The 25260-nt window shown below is 39.8% G+C and overlaps 1 protein-coding gene across 3 annotated transcripts in view; it reads right to left on the bottom strand.

Annotated features, from left to right (window-relative positions):
• Positions 1-22206, bottom strand: part of ttc27 (tetratricopeptide repeat domain 27) — an 82988-nt gene extending 60782 nt beyond the window's left edge. The window contains exons 1-6 of one of the 3 annotated variants that reach the window (XM_079632249.1): positions 22145-22206; positions 21960-22055; positions 14175-14352; positions 11418-11547; positions 7497-7637; positions 4542-4644 (exon numbers count right to left, since the gene is read on the bottom strand). In XM_079632249.1, the coding sequence (XP_079488375.1) occupies positions 4542-4644; positions 7497-7637; positions 11418-11547; positions 14175-14352; positions 21960-22044 (637 nt within the window). In that variant the 5' untranslated portion in view covers positions 22045-22055; positions 22145-22206. Of the gene's footprint in view, positions 1-4541; positions 4645-7496; positions 7638-11417; positions 11548-14174; positions 14353-21560; positions 21611-21959 lie in introns of those variants that run through there. The other 2 variants (XM_079632248.1, XM_079632250.1) reach the window with 2 other exon arrangements.
• Positions 22207-25260: the final 3054 nt, after the last annotated feature.

Here is a 25260-nt window from a genome sequence, read left to right as displayed (position 1 = left end):
TGGTGCGCAGACGGTAACTCGGGTAGGTCAAAAAACATGAGGAGAAGCGTTAAGATAATACAACATCAGCGATCACAGACTTTAGCATTCAGACAGGATTAGATTTTTCAATGACCGTTGAGTTACAATACATTTTTCTAACGACCCGCTGGAAAACTAACCCCATCCAAATAGAGCTTTAGAAATGCTTTGAACAACTCACATCAGTGGAGAAAGGCATATAGTTCATCATAACATCATAATTTATACATCATATCCACAATTCACCCGCTTTATTGCTAAATGTACCCAATTTTTCATATCAATAGAAAAATATACCAGTGTTACGGTCCCTAATATAATGTCTAGGAGTAAAGGGATACATTACATAAGAGATGGACAACGACTAGTGTGTATTACAACACAAAAAACTCACAAAAGTAACCAAAAATGAGAGACGGGGAACCTGGCTTTTCTTGTGACTCCACTGCTTCGCAGCATAGTTATGATGATATGCTAAAGCCCACCTGCACATTAACATGATTGGTAACAAGATACTTTGTGACGCAAGAAACACCGCCAATTTCCAACTGCGTTTTTGAGACTCTTTTTTTCATTGCAGTTTTAAGGAGAAAACAGCAACGGTGTTGAATTATGAATTTGCACATGGTTTGTCTTAAAACATAAAAAACACCACATAAACATAAAAACTTGATTTTGAACAATACTGCCGGGAAGTACTACTGAAGGAATAATTCACCTAAAAATTAAAAAAGATATCATTTACTTGCCTTCGATGGAACACAAAAGGAGCTGGTTTGTGATGATTGTCACAACTTGTCTCTCAAAAAGAACAAAAAGTTACAATTAAATTGTCCATTCAACTTCTCTCGTAAAGTCATATGACAGCTGTGAGCGGAACGGTTTGAAATGGTCTAAAATATTGCGTTCTTCAGGCATCAAAATGTAGCGAATCAATACCTTCAGGAACATCTTGGTATGGAAAAAAGAGCAAACTGTATAGAACATACTGTAGGTTCGAACATGTATTGTCTATATGCCAAGTTCAATTTGGCAGACGTGAGATTTTAATTTCTCTAAATTATGGGTTCTCATAACTTGAAAACAGCACGGCTAAGCTATACTACAAATTAAAAAAGAATGAACAAAGCCATAAAAATGGACTAGCTTTAAAAGTGTTAGTCCTACACTATTACTAAACTTATATACGAGATGTCCATGCTCTGATATTGAACTGCCTGTTATTTCAGTTTAAAACGCTCTGAAATGCCTCTGAGGCCAAGCAGTCAACGAGTCGGCTGACGTGAATCCCTGGCGATCCCCTAATTTCCCCACAATTCTATGTGAAGGACAGTGAATGCTTTTGGCAGTCAATACTGAAACTGACAACACACCTCAGCGATGTGTTATTTCAGCTTTGAGAGCTTCACAAATATAACATCATTCTGCAAATAAAAGCCTAGCGTGCCACTAGAGACAGGCATGATGTTGAGGTCTTTTGAAGCAGATCCACTCACCAACACAAGACAGAATTATCGGCTGCATCCTCTTGTAAATATTGCATCTGAACATCTACGCTGATTATCTATATTGGGGCATAGCTGATGCGTGTCTGATTAAAAGGCAGCGCAGGAAACTCATTTCGAAGGCACAGGAACCCAATTAAGATGCTGCTTTGCTGCAGAGCTCATCATTTAGTTCACAATTCCCTGGTGAATCCACATTAACAACCAAAACTCTTCAGAGGAACGGGTCTATATCCTGCCACTAAAGCAATGCAATCTTTGACTCCCCCCCCCAGAAACCATTTCATGGGCGTCTATAATGAATGCCTCAGTTCACACAAAGTAAAATGAAATCGTTACCTCGTGTTTGATGCTGAGAGCTTTTAAATTTCATCAACATGTTTAAAACATTTGTAATTTATAGCGCTTTAATTCTTAAATGCATAAATATAAACTGAGCAGTTTATCAGAGTCAAAGATTTGCCACAGAATCTTTTTCCACAGCTGAAGAGAGACTCGGAAGCAACTGAATGACTGCCAGTCAAATCTTTGAGACCGAGGTGTCCAAAAGTCAGAGACCATAGTTGTTACGCTTCCAAAGAGTCAGCGCAAATAAGGAGAGAACGAATACGTTTACATTACTAACATCTGCACTTTATTTCACATTATTCTTTTCAATAAAACGTAGGTCGGCCATTCCCAGCTAGTTGTAACGATGCGAAACCATCAGGAACAGCCGCTTCTATTCAGGAACATGCTTCTATTTCGATTTTTTATTACTAAATTTTTTAAAATTTAGTAATAAAATAATCAGCAATTCCATTGAGGGGGAACAATTATTAAAATCATTATTATAATTTTTTTAAATAATAATTTGTAATTGCTCTATGTCCATATATATTTTTGGCAAATTATGGCAATTACATAGTACTTTAAAGAATATCATATTACACACCTATTACTTGTATTAAATTAAATCATATTACACACCAATTACACACCAATGTGATGGCAAAGCTGAATTTTCAGCACCCACTAGTCTTCAGAGTCACATGAATGATCCTTCGGAAATCATTCTAATATGCTGATTTGGTGGTCAGGGAACATTCATTTTCATTTTCATTTTATCAATGTTGAAAACAGTTGTGCTGCTTAAAATTTGAGAAAACTGGATTCCTTCTCGATTCTTTAATAAACTGAAAGTTCAAAAGAACAGCATTTACTTACCATCATTTTTTGATAAATTTAACACATCCTTGCTGAATAAATGCATTTCAAAAACCCACAAAGAATCATACTGACCCCAAACTTTTTGAACGGTAGTGTAAATGAATATACACATTCATATAGAGAGATTATTAACTGTGTTGAAAGAGGTCTGTCTGACACAAGGGTGTCAAGTTATGTCAGAGATGACATACTCCTGAGGAGTGTCAAATCCTGTACCTAAAAACCCAAATCCTTCTAATACGATCAACAAATGAACAGAAGCAATATATGAGCCCAAAGGGAAATGCACATTTAATAGCATTTTCAAATGGCACACTGAAACATCCCAAAATTGGCACAACATATTTATTTGATGCGTTTTGTATTATGTTTAGTTTATAGCGTCAAATGATACATCTCTACTTGTTAGTTTTGGTGCTCATTTTAAGTGGTTTCCATGGGGACTGTTGGGAGGGTCCCATAATGTATGATAACTTTTCACATCATTGTGAGGACATTTAGTCTGCAGAAAGCAAAACCCGACCAACACTGCCCACGAAAACACTCCGATCACAAACTTTGGGAAACCTCATTACTCCACCTTTGGCATGCCACTGCGTCTATTTCACACACAAACATGAAGTGCTGACATCATCATACTGACGGCGTCATACAGACACTGTCACCACAGAGATATGAACACGCACACACTACTGCAAAAAACACACAGCCTGAATCTCCACGTCGCCCCCTAGTTGACATCAGCTTCTCTAAAGATGACCCACTTAATAAGAGCTGACAGCTGTGTCATCTTTCTACTAAAGAGCGTCTCACGTCGCTGACATGTGCCTTCAGCAGCTGAAGTGACTTCAGGATCTGAGCTGTGAAGAAATCAAGCAGCACTGGATCGGAAATCCTTTTAGACACTCTGGATTCCAGTTTCCCCAAGGATTTGTTTCCATTAAAAAAGCCCACACCCTAGTCGGAAGTTCAAACATTACATTCCAAGAGATATCAGGTCCAAAAAGACCTGACACATTAAGAAGAAGAAAAAGAAACGCTACTGCCACAAGGGTAAACAAAGAATTGATGATGCTGATTGATTGCCAAGCTAAGCTACTAAAACTAACTGTTTAAAAAGCATTGTATTAAAATGTGTATTAAAATCCCTGATTTTCTTTTTTTATTCCCTTAAATGCTTTTTCATAATTACTTCAAAAGTACATACAGACCGTTTTTGTCAATTTCAGTCCAAGATGTTTAAAATAATGATTTCTTTAAAAAGAAAAAACCTTGCAAACGTTGGCATATAGCGCAACAGTGTGTACTTTTTCAGCAGCCTGGGATCAAGAAGAATTGAATACACATACTGTACATTTTCTCTACAGGCATTTCAAAAAAAAAAAAAAAATCCTCAAGCCTCAAACCAACAAACGAGATTAAATCACAACATTTGGCTTGATGCAAAAAATATTTCTTTTTTAAATGGGTACAAGATTATGTAAGCTTGTTACACAGCAACAGTGATCTCACTCCAGGATCATTAGAACTGTAGGTCTTCACTGTGAATTTGGAAATAAACAATTTTTTAACTTTTAAATCAGTGCCTTGTGGCTTTAACAAAATCAATTTTGAAGTTCATGATTGGTCCATCTTCAAAGCTACATTATCTCAAACTTCTCATTGGAGAAATGGGAATTTTTACTTGTAGAATTCTACTGCTAAACTCCATTTAATTCAGTAAATCCAAATGTAGTTGTTATAACAGGTAAAAGGACTACACAACGGGGGGTGTGTGTGTGTGTGTGTGTGTGTGTGTGTTCTTGCCTTTCTCGATGCAGCTGAGCGCCAGGTTGAAGAGCAGTGGGGATCTCTCCTCTAGTATCTGCTGATGTAGAGTGACATATCGCAGGGTCCACCAGGGCAGCAGCTATTTACACACACGCAAGCAGAGAGATGTGACGAGTTACATTTATGCTACCTTTCAAAATGTTATGGTTGGTAGGATTTAATGTTTTTGAAAGAAGTCTCGTATGCTCACCAAGGCTGCATTTTTTTAAATAAAAAATACAGTAAAACAGAGACATTGTGAAGTATTACAATTTAAACCTTTTATTTTATTTTATTTTATTACCGGTGATGCAAAGCTGAATTTTCAACAGCCATTACAGTCTTCAGTGTTACAAGACGCTTCAGAAATCATTCAACTTGATTTAGTTAATTCATTATTTAAGTTAATTTGCTTTTCAAGAAACAATTCTTATTATCAATGTTGAAAAGCGCCCCTATTATGCTATTTTAAAGGTTTCTAAGTTTGGTTTGGAGTTCTCGTACAAAAGGTATACATGCATCCAAGGTCATTTTCTCATAATATACATATACTGTACACATCACCTCATTTCACAAAGAGTCTAAAAATGGTTTGTGTATTCTAAGAGTTGTGTATTCTCATCCTTTTAAAACATATGCAAAGTGGATTTAAAGCCATAACAACAGCGTATTTTCGATGTTCAAAACTCTTCCTCTTACAGCTACTAGTGTTTAAGTATTTAATATTTGAGTAACATTGAATATTTTTGTGGAAACGGTGAATTCGATGAATAGAAAGTTCAAAAGTAACATTTATTTGAAATAGAAATCTCATGCAACATTATAAATGTCTTTACTGTCACTTTTGATCAATTTAATGCATCCTTTCAAAAACATAAAAATGTAATTCTTTCAAAAAACTTGAACAGTAGTGTATATACACATTAATATTAATTATATAATGTATGGAGGAGCAGGAGAAAGAAAGGGAGGCGAAGGAGGAAAAGGAGGAAAAGGAATATGAGGAGAAAGAGAAGGAGGGAAAGGATAAGGAGGAGAATAAAGAGTAGGAGGACAAGGAGCAGGAGGAGGAGGAGTAGGAGAAGGAGGAGAAAGAGGAGGAGAAAGATAAATGAGGATAAATCTCAAATAGGCAAAACAACAAATTACAATCAGTCAGAGTTTGATATATTAAGGTGAAACTGGTCAAACTTAATTTCTTAATACTTTAAGTCCATCAGTTCTAGACAAGCAACATTTATTAGTTTCGATAAGGGAGTACATGTGGCCCACTTTCACTCAGTTACACAGTCAAGAACAAATGGATTCACATAGTCAAGTGTTATCTGCAATGTCTCTAAAAACAAAACAAGAGAACCTGGCTTCATACGGAGTGTGCAAACAAGACTGCACAGAGAGCAGTAATGTTCAGAATGAAACATTTATTTATTTGCACACAACACAAACATTAAGTCTGTATGCTGGTGTATCAGAGTTTGTGTGTTTGTTTGTTCTCTCACTAATGAAACAACGTCCTGGAACATGAGGCAGTGGGGGGCGTGCGACATACTGCGCCTCTCTTTCTCTCAACTAATCGCAGCAGAAACATTTTCCTCCCTGTGCTTGTAGTTGCACGAGACGGGGAATAATAAATATATAAATGCATTAGTTACGCCCGTCTTACCACATAAATATAAAAAAATAAAAAAAGACATTACAGCATGTGTAATGTCTTCATCACAGACAGTTAAATGCTGTAAAAGACTGGACACTGCTGGGAAGCTTTGTTTAATATTTACAATTTAATAAAAGACTGCAGGATATTAATGCTGTAATTTACTGCTTTGAGAAAGAGAGAACAGTGAGATTCATGGCTTCATCCTGAGTCACATATCACACACACACACAAATTGTGTTTGTGCACACATAAATAATAATCCTGACTGACAACCTGAAACGCGGACACTTCAGTCAAGAACTATAGCATCAATACTGGTGATGACATTCTGTGTGGAAGTGCTTTTTCCGCTCCTGTGGAAGTGGGCCATATAACTTTACAATTAGCAATATTAATACCCATAATGCACCGGTCAATGCAAAGGTAGCTGGAATGTTACTGCTGTAGCTTTAGAAGAGAACTGAATATTTAGTTGCCACATAGTTGATACCATTTGCTATTAACATTTTTATTTAATTTGTGGCCTGTCCCTCACACACACAAAAATAAAACCTTGTAGGGCTTATACAGAATTAATCATTTATGATTTATGACATTTTTTTTAGCTTGACAGACGCATCAAGGTTTCCACAAAATTATTAAGCAGCACAATTCTTTTCAAGAAGAAAACGACGAAGAAGTTGGAACTTGAGCACCAAATCAGCATATTAGAATGATTTCCACACCTTTAGCCAGACAGTAATGTTTTTCAGTGCGAATGCAGGAATTTATGAACAATGATCCAAACAAACACTTAGCCTACTATTGGAGAATCATGTAACACAAATATGGATCAGTATAGGACCAACAAACATCAGGAGACACGCATCCATCCTAATGCTCCACTGCTGTGAAATTTATGGGTGAGACCTTGACACACACACCCACACCCACACACACACATACATACAGAGAGCCAATAAGGAAACCACGGTCATAATTTAACTCATTTTTAACAGCCTCATAATTCTTCATCGTCTCTCACAGTAATGCACAAATGAGCATAGAGTAATGACTGCAAACATATGGGAGTAAAATTAAAAAGAGATGGCTCCTTTTTACCAACACACATATTGGTGTATTGAGTAACTGTTCAAGTAACTCAAACTACAGATCACCCTTGTCACTAACATTAGTTTACCACAAAGAAATTGTCAAGTTATAGTGTCCTGCTGTTGCACTGTATTGGTGTGTCAACTTGTGTTCCCAATCATGGTGAATTCTACTGCAGTGGTGTAAAAGTGAGTGTCTCTCACCTGAAGGGTCTCCAGTTTGGCACCGCAGTTGACGAATATGACTCTGGTCAGCAGCAGCAAGAGGGGATTGGACACGAGACTGTAGACAGACTCTCCATCCAGCTGAAGACTGGACAACACGGCCATGTTTAGGGCCGCAGGCTGTGTGTGTGTGTGTGTGTGTGTGTGTGTGTGTGTGTGTGTGTGTGTGTGTGTGTGTGTGTGTGTGTGTGTGTGTGTGTGTGTGTGTGTGTGTGTGTGTGTGTGTGTGTGAGTGTGAGTGTGTGAGAGAGAGATGTAGAAATAGAGAAAGAAATTAAACAAGATTACAGAAAACAAATGTTCTCACACCATTAGAGACATCTAATATTAATTCATCATGGTTTTACAATAAAAATGAAAACTGTAACCACCATGGTATGTTGTTAAATAGTAAAATTACTAATTTAAATTATTAATCATTAAATTTAACAGTAAATTTCCTTTTAATCTCCTCACCTATTACATGAAAATGCCTAGTTTTAGACAAAAAGCTGGTTTATAGTTTTTCATAAACATTTAATGTAATTTATAGGAAATAAGCTTATCAAAAACTTCACTAAGTGACAGTGATTTTAATTTTCAACCCTGTTACCAATTCTGTAGATTTCTTATTTTAAAACGTTACATTAAATTCAATTTATATATTTATCACTAGAAAATAACCCCAAATATGTGGTTTAAACTGCATTTAACTAACAGGTTTGCAAAAGTGCATACAAAATTCATATTAAATTCATTGTATTAAAAAAAGGAACAAACAAAAAGAACAAAAGACTTAAAAAGAAAAAAGTAGGGACTAAAACTTTCAATTAAGTATTTAATTGGCTTTATATTCAGGCCCTAACTTCAGGTAAGTGCCTTCAGTCCACCCATCTCTCTCCATGTGCACTACTCTCAGTCTCATTTAGAGGGGCTCTGCTCTCTAGGACAAGGCTGATAAATCAGCAGCTTTAGAAAGCTGTGAAACAGCAGAAAGTGTTACACACACACAGTGCCTCTCCAGGGATCTAAAAGCCCTCCGTAGGGCATTAGGGAGAAGAATCTCTTCACCTCTGTATAATTAGGAGCACTGAGAGGTTTCATTAGCAACCCTGTAGCCCTCTACACACTCATTATCCTGAGCACTGACCTGCCCAGTGTCGCCATCTCCTTCCATTCCATCCATCACACACACATCGCATAATTTCACATGAGTATTGGATGGGTGGATGGATGTGCGGATGGATGGATGTGTGGATGGATGGATGATGTGCGGATGGATGGATGGATGATATGCGGATGGATGGATGGATGGATGTGCGGATGGATGGATGGATGTGCGGATGGATGTGCGGATGGATGGATGGATGGATGGATGTGCGGATGGATGGATGTGCGGATGGATGGATGTGCGGATGGATGGATGGATGGATGTGCGGATGGATGGATGTGCGGATGGATGGATGTGCGGATGGATGGATGGATGGATGTGCGGATGGATGGATGGATGTGCGGATGGATGGATGGATGGATGGATGTGCGGATGGATGGATGGATGGATGGATGTGCGGATGGATGGATGGATGGATGGATGGGCGGATGGATGTGCGGATGGATGGATGTGCGGATGGATGTGCGGATGGATGTGCGGATGGATGGATGGATGTGCGGATGGGATGGATGGATGTGCGGATGGATGGATGGATGTGCGGATGGATGGATGGATGTGCGGATGGATGGATGGATGTGCGGATGGATGGATGGATGTGCGGATGGATGGATGGATGTGCGGATGGATGGATGGATGTGCGGATGGATGGATGGATGGATGGATGTGCGGATGGATGGATGTGCGGATGGATGTGCGGATGGATGTGCGGATGGATGTGCGGATGGATGTGCGGATGGATGGATGGATGTGCGGATGGGATGGATGGATGTGCGGATGGATGGATGGATGTGCGGATGGATGGATGGATGTGCGGATGGATGGATGGATGTGCGGATGGATGGATGGATGTGCGGATGGATGGATGGATGTGCGGATGGATGGATGGATGTGCGGATGGATGGATGGATGTGCGGATGGATGGATGGATGTGCGGATGGATGGATGGATGTGCGGATGGATGGATGGATGTGCGGATGGATGGATGGATGTGCGGATGGATGGATGGATGTGCGGATGGATGGATGGATGTGCGGATGGATGGATGGATGTGCGGATGGATGGATGGATGTGCGGATGGATGGATGGATGTGCGGATGGATGGATGTGCGGATGGATGGATGGATGGATGGATGTGCGGATGGATGGATGGATGTGTGGATGGATGGATGGATGTGCGGATGGATGGATGGATGTGCGGATGGATGTGCGGATGGATGGATGTGCGGATGGATGGATGGATGGATGTGCGGATGGATGTGCGGATGGATGGATGGATGGATGTGCGGATGGATGGATGGATGTGTGGATGGATGGATGGATGTGTGGATGGATGGATGTGCGGATGGATGGATGTGCGGATGGATGGATGTGCGGATGGATGGATGTGCGGATGGATGGATGGATGTGCGGATGGATGGATGGATGGATGTGCGGATGGATGTGCGGATGGATGGATGGATGTGCGGATGGATGGATGGATGTGCGGATGGATGGATGGATGTGCGGATGGATGGATGGATGTGCGGATGGATGGATGGATGTGCGGATGGATGGATGGATGGATGGATGTGCGGATGGGCGGATGGATGGATGGATGGATGTGCGGATGGATGTGCGGATGGATGGATGTGCGGATGGATGGATGTGCGGATGGATGGATGGATGTGCAGATGGATGGATGTGCGGATGGATGGATGGATGTGCGGATGGATGGATGGATGTGCGGATGGATGGATGGATGGATGTGCGGATGGATGGATGGATGTGCGGATGGATGGATGGATGTGCGGATGGATGGATGGATGTGCGGATGGATGGATGTGCGGATGGGCGGATGGATGGATGTGCGGATGGATGGATGTGCGGATGGATGGATGGATGGATGTGCGGATGGATGGATGGATGTGCGGATGGATGGATGGATGTGCGGATGGATGGATGTATGTGCGGATGGATGGATGGATGGATGGATGTGCGGATGGGCGGATGGATGGATGTGCGGATGGATGTGCGGATGGATGGATGTGCGGATGGATGGATGTGCGGATGGATGGATGGATGTGCAGATGGATGGATGTGCAGATGGATGGATGTGCGGATGGATGGATGGATGTGCGGATGGATGGATGGATGTGCGGATGGATGGATGGATGTGCGGATGGGCGGATGGATGGATGGATGTGCGGATGGATGGATGGATGTGCGGATGGATGGATGTGCGGATGGGCGGATGGATGGATGTGCGGATGGATGGATGGATGTGCGGATGGATGGATGGATGTGCGGATGGATGGATGGATGTGCGGATGGATGGATGGATGTGCGGATGGATGGATGGATGTGCGGATGTGCGGATGGATGGATGTGCGGATGGATGGATGGATGGATGTGCGGATGGATGGATGGATGGATGTGCGGATGGATGGATGTGCGGATGGATGGATGTGCGGATGGATGGATGTGCGGATGGATGGATGTGCGGATGGATGGATGTGCGGATGGATGGATGTGCGTGCGGATGGGCGGATGGATGGATGTGCGGATGGATGGATGGATGTGCGGATGGATGTGCGGATGGATGGATGGATGTGCGGATGGATGGATGGATGTGCAGATGGATGGATGTGCAGATGGATGGATGGATGGATGGGCGGATGGATGGATGTGCGGATGGATGGATGGATGGGCAGATGGATGTGCGGATGGATGGATGTGCGGATTGGATGCACAGGTGCATAATGGTACCGCACCTCTGAGAAGTTCTGGAGCAAGGCCTCAGGCAGAAAATCAGAGATGTGAAGCTCAACTGGCGGCCCGGTCCAATTACTCTGAGCGAAAAGTTTCAGACACCCCACTGCCAACGCCAACAGAGCAGTTTCTCTACAACAGACAAGAGATCAGGTTCAGAAAAATGCATTTTAACCACTAATCTTATTACAACCACTGGATTTATTGAGCTGAAATACACAGGTTGACCCCACCAAAACATCAATTAGGTTAACGTTCATTGTTTATTTTTGATAACGTTTCCACACACAGTTGATGTAAATGTATAGACCTGAACGGATGAATCAGGTGCCAGCAATGTGCCACCCGCTGAAATCAAAGACCTGAGATAGTAATTCTCCTGTACAGAGTCAGTCCCCAGACGCCATTGAGAAAGGACATTTACATGCAACCCAAATTCACACATTCATGTTTCGCTGCGATCTACAACACGCTATTCTCACAGGAGAAAAAGGAAACGGTTGAGTCAATCTCATTGTGTATTTTGGTGCCTTTAAAATATTACATGAAAAATAAATGAGAATGCACACAACAAAACAGAAAGAGAAGATGAGGACAAAAAGAAAAAGGAAAAAAACATCTCTCCTGCATTCAACAGCACACAAACATCAATCTACCAGCATCTAATCTCTCAACAGAAAGCATCACTCATTATTCAAGGCATTCTGCTCATTTACAACCACTTTCTGCCTCTCTAACAGAAGCCACAATAAGAGAGGCTGTTTAAAAAGAAAAAGAAAGCGAGGGGAGCGTGATCGAGCAGTGGAGAGATAAGAAGAGAAGCACGGCTGAGGAGCGCAGCGCAACCTTCCCTTCCTCAACTTGTTCTTTCTCTGGAGAGAAAGGATGTTAAAGTGGGCTTATCGAAAATTAATAATTCATGGCTGTAAGGAAGGGGACAGTGTTTGAACCCTTCTATATGGTTTTATTCATTCTCTACACAATAAAACGCTCCATTCAGCTGAAGCCACCGACCGCTAAAACTCCTTACATAGCAGTACACAACACATCTACGCTAACTTGTCATGTTCTCAGCTTCCTTAAATGTAATGGGAGCATTCTAATTTTGTGTTTCTTGAATATTCATCATTTACTCCCTCATGTCATTCAAAACACAAAAGATGATATTTTGAAAGATGGAGTTTTATACATACAATGAAAGTCAATGAATTCCAAACAACATTGGTCCTCGTTGATTTTTACTGTATGTGGAAGGGAAAAAATATACATAAATATATATATATATATATATATATAAAAATGTGGCCAATTTATTAATTTTTCTTTAATTAATCGCACCTACCGGTAATTCATCTTTCTTAATATATTTTTATATTGTAATACTTTCACATTGAATCTCCAAAATAATTTTTTTGAGTCTATGTTGTTAAACAACATAAAGACAGTTTATTTAAAATATTTGTTAAATGGCATCTTTTTATTAGGCACTATGGTCAGTATTCAGTGATACCAATACTGATACAGGTGTCTCTTTAACCTTCTGGGGTCGGCGGTGCGATCACCTCGCTTTTTTTTTTCCAGTGCAAAAGAGACTCAAAATCATGTTCATGTTGATCATACATATAAGTGTTATACCAGTCAAAATAAGTTTGATTTAACCTGTAGAAATTATGACAGAAATAATTATATTAATCCAATTTAACCTTAAAAGTACAAAAGAATAAAAACACAAATAAATAAATCACACAATTCCGAAAAATGTAAAAGGAAAAAAAAATGTATTTGGAAAAAATTTAAACGTGCACGAATACAGATTTGAGTTCTTTTTTTGCGCCTTATCGCGCTTGAATGATTTGTTAGTAGTTGAAAAAAATGAATGCGTGATAATTCAGAGAGAGAGAGAAAGAGAGAGAGAGAGAGGGAGAGAGAGGGAGAGAGAGGGAGAGAGAGGGAGAGAGAGGGAGAGAGAGGGAGAGAGAGGGAGAGAGAGGGAGAGAGAGGGAGAGAGAGAGGGAGAGAGAGAGGGAGAGAGAGAGGGAGAGAGAGAGGGAGAGAGAGAGGGAGAGAGAGAGAGAGAGAGAGAGGGAGAGAGAGAGAGAGAGGGAGAGAGAGAGGGAGAGAGAGGGGGAGAGAGAGGGGGAGAGAGAGGGGGAGAGAGAGGGGGAGAGAGAGGGGGAGAGAGAGAGAGAACAACAAAGCAATTTATTACAATTCACCCATCAATAAATCAGAAATGTTGTATTTACAATCTCAGTGGTGCTGCATTTACAAATCACAGTGCTAAATAATTCATAGCCAATTATAGGAGACGGTACAAATAAAACCATTAAATCACAATAAATAAGACATTTCAGTCCGTACAACAGAACCCATTTAAATGGCGCTATTTAACAGTAAATCTGCTGCATTAAAATAAAAAAGTCCTGTAATTTAACAGGCACAATGAGTGTATCTAATTGAGGACATCTTTAGCCAGTAGTGTAATTTAAACAAATAGAATTAGAGTTGCACCAATTAAATTTGTCCTCATTTGCATTTAGACTCTAATAAATTTAATTAACTCGCTTAAAAGTGTTACAGAGAACATGCATGTGCCTGCAGCATTTGGAAGTACAAAAATAATGAAGCCTAAATGAATATTTCTCATTGTGGTGAAATTCATGGAGTTCAGTAGTGCAGAACAGCACAAAAATGCCATGATCTTTCTGCAAGTACAGTTAAAAACTGAAAGAAAGCCATCATATGTCCTAAATCCTCACCGGTCACTCCTCTGGTCTTCAGTGGCATTGCTCAGGTAAGATAGCACCTGTCTCTCCAGATAGGCTTCGATACAGTCACCCTCTTCAGGAACACCTCCCAGCAGCCCCTGCACCGCAGAGCTGAAAAGCACAGCCTCGAAATCTCCCTCACACACCAACTGCAGCAACGAACCTCCATCTGAACACACACAAGGGGAGAGTAGCTAAAGATATACGTTCAGACACCAATGCGTGTAAGGTTTGTTACGGAAAATCACTTTTAGCACTAATTTCTGAAGTAGAGAGAGAAACATGATTCTCACCTCACTGTCATATTTAAAAAATGAAACAAATGCAGAATATTCTGTTCTCAAGGTCTTTAATAAGATCTCAAACTATGAGCATTAGGTGTACGTGTATGAAGATGATTAAAATCTTTGATACAGGCTTCTTGACTGCAGGGAAAAAATGATTGATCATGAAAATACAATTGTGAGAATGTGGGATGTCACAAAGGGTCCTCCTCATGTTTAATGATTGTCCACATTTTTGTTATTGGGTTTGGTATTCATTTTGACAGTGCCTTGTGATCTTGATCTTTTTTCTTTAGACATTATTAAACAACATTTTAACCTGAAATGTTTATTATTATATTTTTACAGAAGAGAAGTAAAATTTAAGTAAAAAACTGTAAAAAAAAAAAAAATCTGTTAATTGGTTAACTACAGTAAGTTACCTTACCATATTCTATACAGTGAAAAACTGTAAATGGTTTAACATTGTCCTTTTACTGTAAAATAGGAAAAAATTCAAAGATACTGGGTAATATTCTGCCAGGACAACAAAAATTTCCTTTAACCCTAAAAAATTACACAATCAATGGGTAATTCAAACTACAGGTAAAACACCTGTGAAAATTATACAGAAAATTCATATGAAAACAGTATATTGGGTGTTTCCATTCCATTACCCTTCAAATTGCGCAAACTGAAATTGTGAATTGAAAATCAGTGGCGTGCCATCAAAATCAAAAATACATATTTAAATTTATACATAATTAAATTGTGTCTGAACATGTCTAAATTCAAGTCTTATATTTCCCGAAAGAATATGGTTATTTTTTGTGAGTCTGAGCTGGATTTTCTATATGTCATCTAAACGCAGCTTCGTGGACCAGCACTGGTAATATATAGCCTTCCGTTGAAGCTGCCATTTTCCATTTAATCATAACTTTGACTGACGTGTGTTATCAGGCTATCAGCCAATCAAATTGTGATGCGTAGTGACAGAACGCCCCAGAGATGTGTCGACGGCTAGCCCGCGCTGATGTCATCAACATGGGTGGGGGGAGGTTGCTATATAATGTTAAATCAGATACAATACATGTGTACAATAACATTACGATGTACGATATATAGTATATTAGGTCATTTTGGGTAAATTTCAGAATTTCCTTGTGAATAAATTGATTTCGTGTACTGTAATGGTCTAGTGGTAGAACTTTAGCCATGCGTGTCAGAGGTTCAGGGTTCTAATCCGCACTCGTAGAGGTTTTTTTTCTTCTTTTTTTCATCAAAACCGAATACGTTCATCAGTGGTTGTATATCAAGCAGGGCGTTTGTGTGTATTTTGTTTTGTAAGATTTCAACGAAGAGAAAGTCTCCGCAACGGTGATAGATTGAAGCGCGCATCTGACAGAAGACTGGGCGAGCCACAAGAGACACTGTATCCGCGCCACTGATAGCAGCGGCAACGAGCACTGGAGATCGTTACTGAAGCCCCTGACTGAAACCCCACGGTACGCTACTGTTGAAAAATATACCAAATGGAAACCAATATCCATATAAATATATATATACCTACCAACATCAGAGTACATCAAGTAGTAGCTATACATCAAGATGTGATGCGAATAAGAAAGATATCTACTCACAAATGACTTTAGTTAGTTCACCCAAAATGAAAATTCTGTCTTTAATTACTCATCCTTGTGTCGCTCCAAGCCCGCAAGACTTTCGTTCATCTTTGGAACACAAATGAAGATATTTGATGAAATCTAAGTGATTTCTGTCCCTCCATTGACAGCTACACTACTACCACTTTGACGCTTCAAAAAGTTCCTAAAGAGATTGTAAAACAAATCTATATGAATTGAAAATCCAAATATTCTGAAGAGACTTGTTTGCTTTATATGATGAAATTCACATATAAACATTGAACATAAACAGAAGCACAACCGAACTTGCTTGACGAGCAAGAACAAACCTCTAGCGGAAGCTCAAAAGTGCTGCATAGCCTAACACACAACAATAAACCTTATTAGTTGTTGTGGAAGATCAAACGTGTTGCGTAACACAGTTTCACCAAAAAGATCTGCATTTGTGTTCCGAAGATGAACAAAAGTCTTAAGGGTTTGTAATGATATGAGGGTGAGTGTCCATGTCTACTACACAAATACAACTCAAGTTCACTTCCAAACTCCTCAAGATCAAACTCAAATTCAGTTTCAGCCACTTGCATAATAGAGGAAGAAAGGAAACCCATAAACAAAAAGGAGTGCAGCAGCAGCACACCTGCATGAAATGTGTGAACCGTGAAATGAAATAGTTCATTGTACACAAAGAACGGACCTGAAAAAGCTCTCACTCAGAAAAACTGTTTATTTATCAAACATGGAGTTACTTTAAAGCACTTTTTTCTAGTGAACGATGCTGCAAATATGCCACAAAGAGTTAAATGGTAAATGGACTGCATTTATATAGTGCTTTCACAGACCCAATGGTCACCAAAGCACTTTACATTTTTCCCTCACATTCACCCATTCACTCACTCATTCATACTTGGTCAAGTGGAACCGGGGATTGAACCACCAACCTTCCGGTTTGTAGACAACCTACATGAAACACTGAGCCACTGCCGCCCACCAGTTAAAAGCAAATACTTATTTTAGTTTTATCCTAAGGCAGTTATAATAAACTGAATTAAGACTGAATTAAATGGACCCTTATTTGATTATAGTATAAAGTGCCCTGAATTCAGTTTAGATCTTGGATTACTCCGCTTCCCTTTGCAGATACAAAATGGTGTCACCTCTGATACGAGTGAAGAAAGCTGCACTATTGCTAGAAGAATACTCTGCTTTGAGCCACTTCGCTCAGTCGTTGATCTCTTCTGAGGAGAAACTGGAGTGAATAAATGTGACTGAATGAGGACAGACTGATATAGCTTTACTGAAGATCAGATTGACAATTCAGACACTATCGAGAGAGAGAGAGAGAGAGAGAGAGAGAGAGAGAGAACGAGAGAGAGAGAGAGAGAGAACGAGAGAGAGAGAGAGGAAGAGAAGAAATATGCAATGTAGGATGTATACAAATTAACAGTTACAATATACATAATACACTGTACACAGCTATTTGTCACACCACTACAGCACATTAAACTGACAGAGAGATGGGGGCGATAGATAATGTATGAAATGAGAGGCAAGCAATAAAGTAGTAATGAAATCATAATATAGACTAATAGGGGGCATTCACACAAGAACGCGCTCTTGCATTCCCTCTGCGCTTTTTTTTTTACTTTACATCCAGACCACACCATCAGTAGCCTATACTTGAAATACTAACATCAACATAAGACCGCCATTGATATAGTAACAGATCTTGGTTAAATTTGAGTCAGGCATGATGAATAACTTGATTCAGTAAGCAAACCGTAGTGTTACTGGTTCACTCGAGTTATTCGTTCAGGAATCGCACTACACTTGCGCATGCACTCATGTCTATGTTTGTGGTCTACTTAAAAGAACCAGTTCGTAAGAGTCAATTTGGGAGTCAACTACATTGGCCGCGCTTTATTTTGATTGCCTAAAAAGAAACGTCTCATAAGAGTCATTTGTTCAGGAAATTAACTTCAATGTATTTGTTTGATTTACCAAAATAATCGTCTCTTAAGCAATCCGACTACAGGACAGGCGCTTCTCAATCGGAAGGCTGCATATCTCGGCTGGCACATCATCAAACTCTGTCGAAGGACGTTTCAATATGAAGACAGCCTTCGTTTTGCATCCTTCATTTGGCTTATTTTGAAGGATGCATCAAGTGTATCCTTCAGGCCATCCTTAAAAATATTCTTGTTTGCCGTAACCCGACCGACCCTGTCAATTTAGGACCAACCCATTTTTTTTATTTTTAGTCCGACCGACTTGCCGGTTGAAAACTTGCGTTAAGACCGAACGATTTTTTTTTTTTTACTCTTCAAACCACTAATACAAATGCAATAAAATAATATTAATTATATTTTAGTAAGTATTGTGAATATTGCCTAGTGAATATTCTCTCTTCTAAATAAAAACTCGTGGCGTCATCTGATTATGTTTACACCATTGGTTTATGCATGTCACACTATGGCCTGTACGTTCGCTTCGAATCATTCACTGTCAATGGTTCGCGCTTGGTAATGATGGCTGCGGCTGCAGTCAATAAAATCGTTTATTTATACGGGTTCGGGCACCATAATACATCTAAAAAATGCATTAAAACATCTCAACACCGCTTTAACTTGGCACGAAGTTCTGGAAAAACATGTGCCCAGATCTTTTCCCATCCCTTCTCCCCTCTAGTCTAACGGTGACCGTGTCGACTGACCTGAAGGATGTTTTTCATTGATGCTATAGCAGTCCACTCTGCTTATTGTTTTTCGAGATTGTTGCACTCCTGTTTGTCATTGTGCACGAAACTTCACGTCAATAAATCATCAGAAATATTGCTGACTTGTGCGCGTCTCAAGCGCCCTCTTTACGTTCGTATTAATGCCTGTTAATTGTCTGTGGATTTGCCTATATTTGGCATTGAAAATAGAAACGTCTTTAGACATGGAAAATCTATTTTACAATCGATTCAATGAACACACTTATGTCTCAAATCGAACAGGATTTTTTCACAAAACTATATTTTCATAATATTTTTTCATATGATATATTTTTGTTTACTTTTCTGACAGTACAGCATATTTAAAGCTATACATTTTAAGACAAGAATGTTACCCATGCCAGTGACGTCTTGAAATGCAAATTTGTTTAAATTCATACCTACTAAATCACCTTTTTTTTGTTGCCGTTACTGCAAACTAAAATATTTTTAAGGATGGCCTCACATCCTCCATTTCCCCACAATCCTTTGCACACATTCCAATTCCAAAATTAATCATCGGAAAATGTAAGGCAAGACAAAAAAATATTTTGGAGATGAAGGCATGATGTTTTCCTTTATTTTGTAAACGAATCACATAATGCTAAACTGCGCATAATGTAATCCAATGGGAGACCACAGACGGTTGTAATTACCTGTACTGCATTAATAGAAGGTCAGTTTTAATAAAGCTTTTTTTTATATAAAACACGGGGCACCCGGGGCAGAAACATTTATGTAGCCATGTGTGCAGTGTGCACTGTCAAGACTCATTGATAAATGAGGATGACTCTAGCCCACAAGACTCCAAGGACTGGACTAGGAAAGACCCAGCCTCACTAGGGTGCAGCCTTCCATTTAAGAAACACCCCATTTTGGCTCCGCTGTATTTTGATTAATTAAAAAGAACTGGCAAAAAGAGTAATTTGTTCGGCAACCTAACTACACTGGGTGCATTCTCAATCAGCTCCCTAGTTCAGTAGTCAGGGCACTGATCAGAGTCGGCCATTATAAGGGCTGACTCAGGCCCTGTCTCAAATGGCACACTTCGGCTGGATCCCAAATGGCACACTTCATGTGGACTCGTGGTCTCGTAGCCTTAAATTGCACGTTCTCGCCAAGCGTACGAGTCCTAAGCGTGTCCCATTCGGCATTTCAGCGCTCAGAAGTGTGCTCGCCAGCGCCTCCTCTGTGCCCTCGATGCGGACTTTGGCGAAGCCCACACTTTTGCGCCCTCCACACGAGTTACCTACCAAGGAATCATTGCAAAAGCCCAATCAGATAAATGAGGGGAGGAGTTTCATGGCTGTTTGACTTTCGGTGGCATGATGTCATCAAATACACTCTTGCGCGCCCTCAAGGCCAGCGCTCCTTAGGTCTGCACTTCATGACGTCACCAAGTGTAAGCTCAAAGGAGGTCCACAAGGCCGGAGTGTGCCTTTTTGGATCCAGGACTTCCGAAAGTCCATATGCACTTTCGGCCCTGTAGACTTAATATGGCTGCCGCGTGTGAGTGTCCGTGAAGTCCAAGAGACCGTAGAGTGTCGCATTTGTCATTTTAGGTTTCAGAAGGGTGCTCGCGAACATTTTTGCCGAGCACGCACTGAAGCGAGCTCCGCAGCAGACTTCTTTGCGAAGGCCAGTGCACTAGACCGTTCGCTCTCAAAAAATATCCCACAATGCACCGCAAAAAACAGGAAGCATTGATGCTCACTATGCTCCCTTACCGGAAATTATGCCACATTTCTGAAAAGGATAGTACAGGTGTTCCAAAACTGTACGAGTTCCGTACTGTTGAACACAAAAGTAGAAATTTTTAATTTTTAAAGAATGTTGGCAACCAGACAGTTCTGATGGCACCCTTTGACTTCCATAGTAGGGACTAGGGAGGGGAAAAAGCTATGGAAGTCAATGGGTGCCATCAACTGTGTTTGTTTAATTATTTGTGCGCAAGTTGTTTACATTACATTTACATATGGATTGAGCAGATATACTGATTCACGAGAGGATTGAGACACGCCCTCTTTGCTTGAATGACTAAAAGAATCGACCCTTAATTATATTTTGTTCGGGAACCGGACTACATTAGCAAAACGCTGTATTTTGATTCACTAAAAAGAACCGGCTAAAAGAGTCATTTGTCCGGTATATTTGCTTAATTCACTAAGAGAATCGACTCTTTAAGACTTTTATTCAGGAATCGGAAAAGATTCGTCATTCAGAACCAACTCAGAGTCATCCGTTCGAAATGGAACTACATTAGCTGCACGGTTTAGATTTGATAAAAGTACTGTTCATTTAAGTCATGCGTGCGATAATCGCACTACATGCTCGCTAGTATGCTTCGCGCTGTAGAATCGGATTCGGTAGTGGTGTTGCGGTGCCGCTGAGTCGTAAAGCAAGAAACACTGCCCGTCAGCCCGTGTAATGTATTTAGGACGGTGTTCCGTTCCGTCCGCATCAATAGATTCGGGGGAACAGTTAACAGAACAATTTAAACAACACTCTATCATTACAATAAATTTGAGTATATGAGTTCAGTAAGTTCCGCTAATTTAAAAATATCAACCTCAAATGTGTTGCGCCCTTCGTTATTAACACGTTCTCCTGAGTGAACGCCCACTTAAATTAACACGGGCACATAGGAGTGTGTACATACGGCTTTGTTCTAAAACTGCGAGCTAAATAACAGCGCATTTTCTCTCATGCACATGCTCACCTCAACATCAAAAGAACACACAGGCATCTATCCTCGTGTCCGGCTGTCCGATGCGCTAAAGATGCCCACACAAATCCTCCAATCAGATACAGAAGTTATACTGTCAGAACGCTGTCAATGCCGCTCGGTTCACAGTCTGTCTGGACCCAGTCCTGTGCGTCGGCGCGGCGCTGAGGTTTCAACACACTCACATGCAAAAGTGACTTGGCACATTTAAACCACGTGAGAATAACTGCTCCGTCCAGCTAACACTGATCAACTAGCACGCAAAACATCCACAACAATAACCGAACAGATCCAAACCCGTATTATTATCCATAGCTAGACGAAACCATCAACATCAGCCAATATCGTCATCTCAAAAACACATGATGTAAGATCTCTGCCGCTGTCTCTTACCTGCGGTGCTGAAGCCGATCTGTTTCCAGTCCGGACCCGGACTTAGTCCGCCCAGAACCGCCGCCTCCAGCTGCAGCATCATCATCCTCGTCAACCCTCAGAAGAGAAATAAAACACGCGTCACGTCGCTCGAGACCTGCTCTGTGTGAACGTGAGATGCGATTGCGAAGGGCTCGTGTGCTCACTCTGATGTGTTTGATTTCTGCCTATGATTTCTACCCATGTGCTGTAAGTGTCATCAGTGAGCAGCCATGACAGCAACGTGGTGCATTATGGGATACTTAATAAGGAAGCGCCGCCAAGGGAGCGTCGAGATTTGACCAGGCGCTCAATTGAACGCAACGTTAAATCAGTATTAGGTTACTTTAAATCTATGATTTAAATATCTGATTTGTATGCCAATTCGAATAGTAATTAACCATTCTATTGTTTTCTGTTCATATTTTGACTTGTCCGCTCTCTGGTAAAGAATACGATCATGTCCAGAATGTCAAACACAAAAACGGAAATATTAACTTTATTCAAATTTATCACGTTATGACCTTTCACGTCTGACCTTGCAGTATTTATTTATTAATTGTTTTATCAAATTCAACCCAACTGATTTTATACTATTATATACTAATATTTAATTTTATAATAATTTTTATAATTTTATAAGCCTACAACTTTTGTAGTTAAATTCCCAGTGTAAATTCACATTATTTTGTTATTACAGTTACAGCTCTCTTTTGAATAAGAGAGCTTGAAATGATAAAAGACTACAACTTTTTAGCTTGTGTTTGTGCTAACCATAGAACTTAACTTTTAAGCAATCAGAGAGTGAAAGATTAGCATATCAAAAAAAGATGAAAGTCAAATATGCTAAACTGCAAATATGCTGAAGACAGAGACAGAGATTATTTTTCTTTGGAGAAACTTTTATTCAGTCAATGAGCCATTTTCCTCTTATCATTCTTCTCATGTTAATTATATCTGTCCTTTTTTACCAATAAAGCATTTGATTAATTTAAGCAGACACAGAGCTGTGATGTGAATATAAAAGCTTCCTGTGCAAATGAACACTAGACAGACCACAGACAGAGAAACAAGTGCGCAGCCATCTTTAGCATTTAGTTTGAACTTTTGCGGTTGCCCTGTATTTTTCTAGTTTAAACATTTTCTATCGAAAAGTAATTACGGACCGGTCTAGTACGAGACATAAATTAAGCCTTTAAAAAGTGTTATTGAGCTGTTTACACTGTCACAGAGCCTGCACAGCGGACACATTCTTTCTGTTCTACATACACGGCAACTGTCACGATATGACGTCACACTCTGCGTGTATGTTTTAAATAACACTTTTTAATATAGATCACTTAAAGTGTTTATTACAAATAAATAACTAAATGCTAAAAATGAATGAATGTAAATACAAAAAAATTGTGTTGCATTTACAATCCTGTAAAAACGCCCTGTGGTGAACTGATCAGGTCCTAGAGGCAGACTTCTTTACTAATAGGCAAAAAAAACGTGTGACAATGACAAATGTGACAAAAGAAGTAGGCTATGTCCGAATAAAAGCATAGGCAAACAATAACCAGATGACGTACTTTGAGCGAGATTCTGAAGTGTGCATTCACTGGAAACTTTACTATAGGCCTACTACGACGAGGCCACGGGAGAGGATTTGTGAATGTCTGTGAAGCATAAGAGGCGACTGAGGCTGGTAGCTAGGTCACATGACAGCATGGCGGATGTAGCCTACATCCAACTACACAGACTTGTACTATATAAAACATGCTTTTTTAGCAGTCTTGAAGTTATTACATTTTCAATATAAGTAACCTACTCAAGAGTATGATAGTGGATGCAGCCCACTATTAGGACCCCAGGCCATCCCATTGGCTCAAATTAATTTTAATAGGCACTCTCTTTAGCACCTGATAACAAATCCTACAAAATGATAAAGGCTGTTTGAACTATAATGACCATTAATCATTGTATTAGTTTATGTAGCCTACTAGCATAGCATACAGATACCGATTAGCCTGATAGCCTAGTTAATACACACGTTTGCACTTGCCCTACATGTATTTACAATCATCTTTAATGTGGCTACATGTTAAATGTCCAAATATTTAAGTTATAAAAATAATGTAATTATTTTAATTTATTCATGTAATAGGTTATTATTATATTATTATTTATTAATTAACAGTTTATCAAGTGTAAGAAACGTTCAATTTGTGTTATTATGCGCTACTATATAGTAACCTATTCATATTTTAAATTAATATTGTTCATATTTAATCAGTATAATCATTATAGTTGACAGAGACCTGCAGTTTCGAGGGAGGACCCGATTTGTCATGACACGTAAGATTTTACCTTCATAATGTGGAAACACACACCGGTCCGGAAGACAGAACACAAGGAGCGCAGCGCTGAAAAGGGCCGGGTCTACATCTATATCTGCACCAAATGACTGACTGCTAGCATAAGGGAACCTGAGGGGACCGTTGACTTCTGGACTGGAGCCCTTCTGTTCTGTCTCTGATGCTTCTGGCGGTAGTAGAAGGTCATTCTCTTTATAAAAATCAAGCAGATGATTCGTCTTGATTATATGGAGTGGCTGAGGACCGCTGGAGTCCGGAAGGTTTGGCAGTGTGTAACGTATATTTTGAGTGTGTGTCAGATATAAGGATAGTCCCCCCCACCCCCACCCCACCCCACAGGTCGAAAAGACATTCACACACTCAAATGTATAATGATGTATTAAATGTGAAATGACCACGATGGTCTATTACATCAAACGTGACATTAATTATGTCAAAATGTATTTGTGATCACATATTATGCAGGAAATGACTTTCTGCTTGTTCCTTGTTTTGGTTTAAGCAATGTTTTATGCTGATTCTAACATGGTGCACTTCAATTTGTCAGTTCCACTTAATTACATTCTATAGCTGTTTACAATCGCTCTTCCTCTCTCTCTTGAGCAGAAAGGAAAGGTAATTACAGAGGCGAGATATGGCTGTATTGTAACACTCATTAGTATAGAGAAATAACTGACTGTAGGATCAGAACAAGAATGCAATTTGAACTATGTGGTTATTTATATTTGGGCAGCTTCTTTTTATGCATTTTGTTTTTGTGCTTTTGCTGAAGAACTCATTAATGAATACTCTCTTACGCGGTGTAAAATTAAAAACAGTGTAAATTATGTAACAAAACATGTACTTCAACTTTAAATTTATATTATATTCAACAAAATATTTCAAAAGAAAAATATTGTTAAAGTTTCGTAACAAAAACAGAT

This window comes from Phoxinus phoxinus, assembly GCF_949152265.1.
Source record: "Phoxinus phoxinus genome assembly, chromosome: 13".
NCBI lineage: Eukaryota > Metazoa > Chordata > Actinopteri > Cypriniformes > Leuciscidae > Phoxinus > Phoxinus phoxinus.
This window is presented reverse-complemented; position numbering and strand designations above follow the sequence as displayed.